The sequence below is a fragment of the Daktulosphaira vitifoliae genome, unplaced genomic scaffold (genome assembly GCF_025091365.1).
Source record: "Daktulosphaira vitifoliae isolate Bord-2020 unplaced genomic scaffold, ASM2509136v1 Scaffold_1028, whole genome shotgun sequence".
Taxonomy (NCBI): Eukaryota; Metazoa; Arthropoda; class Insecta; order Hemiptera; family Phylloxeridae; genus Daktulosphaira; species Daktulosphaira vitifoliae.
Genome location: NW_026100588.1, coordinates 475 through 2,986, shown reverse-complemented (window position 1 = coordinate 2,986; position 2,512 = coordinate 475). Strand labels below are relative to the sequence as shown.

At 26.4% G+C, this 2,512-nt stretch overlaps 1 protein-coding gene across 1 annotated transcript; it reads right to left on the bottom strand.

Moving 5' to 3' along the window:
- Positions 1 to 36: 36 nt before the first annotated feature.
- LOC126909724 (proline dehydrogenase 1, mitochondrial-like) lies at positions 37 to 2,199 on the bottom strand (the record flags this gene model as incomplete). The annotated part of the gene is made up of 6 exons (XM_050692151.1): positions 37 to 670; positions 741 to 829; positions 1,179 to 1,378; positions 1,474 to 1,716; positions 1,791 to 1,965; positions 2,024 to 2,199. Coding segments are annotated over 6 exons (1,089 nt in total), but the record flags the coding sequence as incomplete, so codon positions are not given.
- Positions 2,200 to 2,512: the final 313 nt, after the last annotated feature.

Below are 2,512 nucleotides of genomic sequence, written 5' to 3'. Positions count from 1 at the left end.
ATATATATATATATAATTTAGGTAAACTATTTTATTTCACATATCTTTCAAAGTATACAATTATGAATTTTCTAATAATTGTATTAATGGTTTACTTATTACATTTATTATTTTTAACTTAAACAATTAATTTCTTTAACAAAATGTCTTCTAATAAAAAAAGGGCGGAATAAATTTAAAGCATAGTGAACTGTCAACCAATAATAATACTTTTCAAAGGAAACAAATAGTGTAGGAACTATTGTCTTTTAGATAAAATTTAAGTACATTCTATATATTTTAAGTAAAACGAGATTCAGAAATAGCAAATTAATTAAAGTAAATGCTTTTATATATACACATAAAAACACATACTGGTTCAATACTTTTTCTTAAAGAAACGAGAACATAGCATAATTTGTCATTACTATAAAATTAGTAAGATTCACATTTATTCTAGAGAAAGTGAAAATTTTCAGAGAATTTTAAACTGGTGTGAAATTGCCATTAGGTTTGTAAAAGAATTGTCCACGCATTATTCGCCTAAAAAGTTCTTGTCTCAATAATTTTTTTTCTTTTGCTAGTTTTTTCAAGACACCTTTGTTCTCCATAGCTCGACGAGATAGATATGGAAGCACTTCATTCACTGGTCCATAGGGTATGTACTTATAAGCTGAATATCCAGCTTGACCTACGTTTTTATTTAAAAATAATTTAATAAAAAATATTTTCTAACAAACGATATAGTAATTAAAACATACCAAGAGGAAAAGTGATAAAATCACACATTCCAAGTAACTGTCCAAAACATATCACTTTGTCTTCAGGAGAGATTCCGATTTCTTTCATTCTAATTAGAGAAAAAATAATTAAAATAAACATGTTTATAAAAAAATATATATTTAGGTGTTTTATAAATAACAAGTACTGTGTTTTGTTTTATTGTATTGATAATTCCAATCCATATTATAACTTTTGATATGCCAATTTTGGTTACTTGAATTTCATATTGTATGAATATATTAGACACTATTCTGTGTCTCTGTAAAATTTACATATATAAAACACAAAAACGCTAATCTAACCCTATCCAATCTTGTTTTTACACGTTCTCTTCTAATTAATGTAAGAGACACCTGAAGTATACTTCACTTAATTTTAATTTTATTGAGGAATAAATAATAAAATTAAGCACTTACTTGGAAATTGCAAAACGAACTGTATCTTCATTATGAGAAGCAACCATTATACCAATTTTATTTGGACTTTTACCTTTGTCTTTAAGATCTTTTATACGTGTCAAACATTCAGTTAAAGTATTATGATACATCTGAGTAGTTGCTTCATATGAAGGATTAGTAGGATCAGCATAACCTAATGCAGCAGCTCTTGCTCTTTCCTAAAATTAAATTTTTTTTTCCATTTCATTGAATTAATAAAAAGAAAATATTTAATAAAAGAATTAGTTTAAATTGATTAAATAAAAATTATTACTTGATCAATATAGGCACCTCGTACAAGTTTTGCACCAAAGTAAAACTTTTGTCTTTCAGCTTGATTAAGATCAGTCTTAACTTCATTGAGTGTTTCTTTTAGGTAACATTGGTATGTATTAAATACTATAGCTTTTTCAGTATTATATTTTTGCATTAGTTCAAGAGTCAATCTTGAAATAGCAGGTTGAAAGTATGTTTGCTCAGCATCCACCATGAGACGAACATCTAAATCTCTAGCAGTCTAAAATAAGTCATATAGTAATAATTATACTCAGTTATAAAAATTGAGTAATAGTGAGACATTTATAGATATACTTGAACTAATGTGTTGAGCCGGTGAACCATGTTTCGGAACATTTCTTCTTCTTTCTTGGATAGTTGAGATAATAGTCTGACCATTCGACCTTCTTTCAAACATGGTACACGAAAAGAATCACTGAGTTCAGAATTTTCATCTAGTAAACCACTCCATGGAAACAGATGTATAACACTAAAAAAATAATTTATTTAAATAAAAATTAAAAAATTAACATCCAAATTCATTATACCCTTGACTGTCTTTGGTAACTTTTTCCAAAAACTTTTTTGTATCTTTAATGCCAGCTTCAAATAGACGTTTTTCTAATTCTTCAAGAGTTAAATCTTGACCGATAACATTTCCTTTGCCACCCATTAACTCACTCGCTAATGAACGAGCTCTCATAATCACTTCTGATAATTGTAGCTAAAAAAAATAAACAATTCAATACATAAAAACCATTTCATAAATTATATTTAAACATTATTTTTGATATGATATAATGTGAGATGATAACCTTGCTGAAACTTAACACAATAATAATAATAATAATAATAATAAATTATTATAAGAACCTATATAATTGATGTAGACAGGGATCATGTCCCTTTTATTGACAGCAATATTAATTATCAAAATGAATTAATGGGCAAAAAAAGGTCTAAAATATGGATTTTTTTAGAGTTTTTTGACTATGATTCTTCATTTTTAAGAAATCTTGGAGGCATATTCTTAAAAC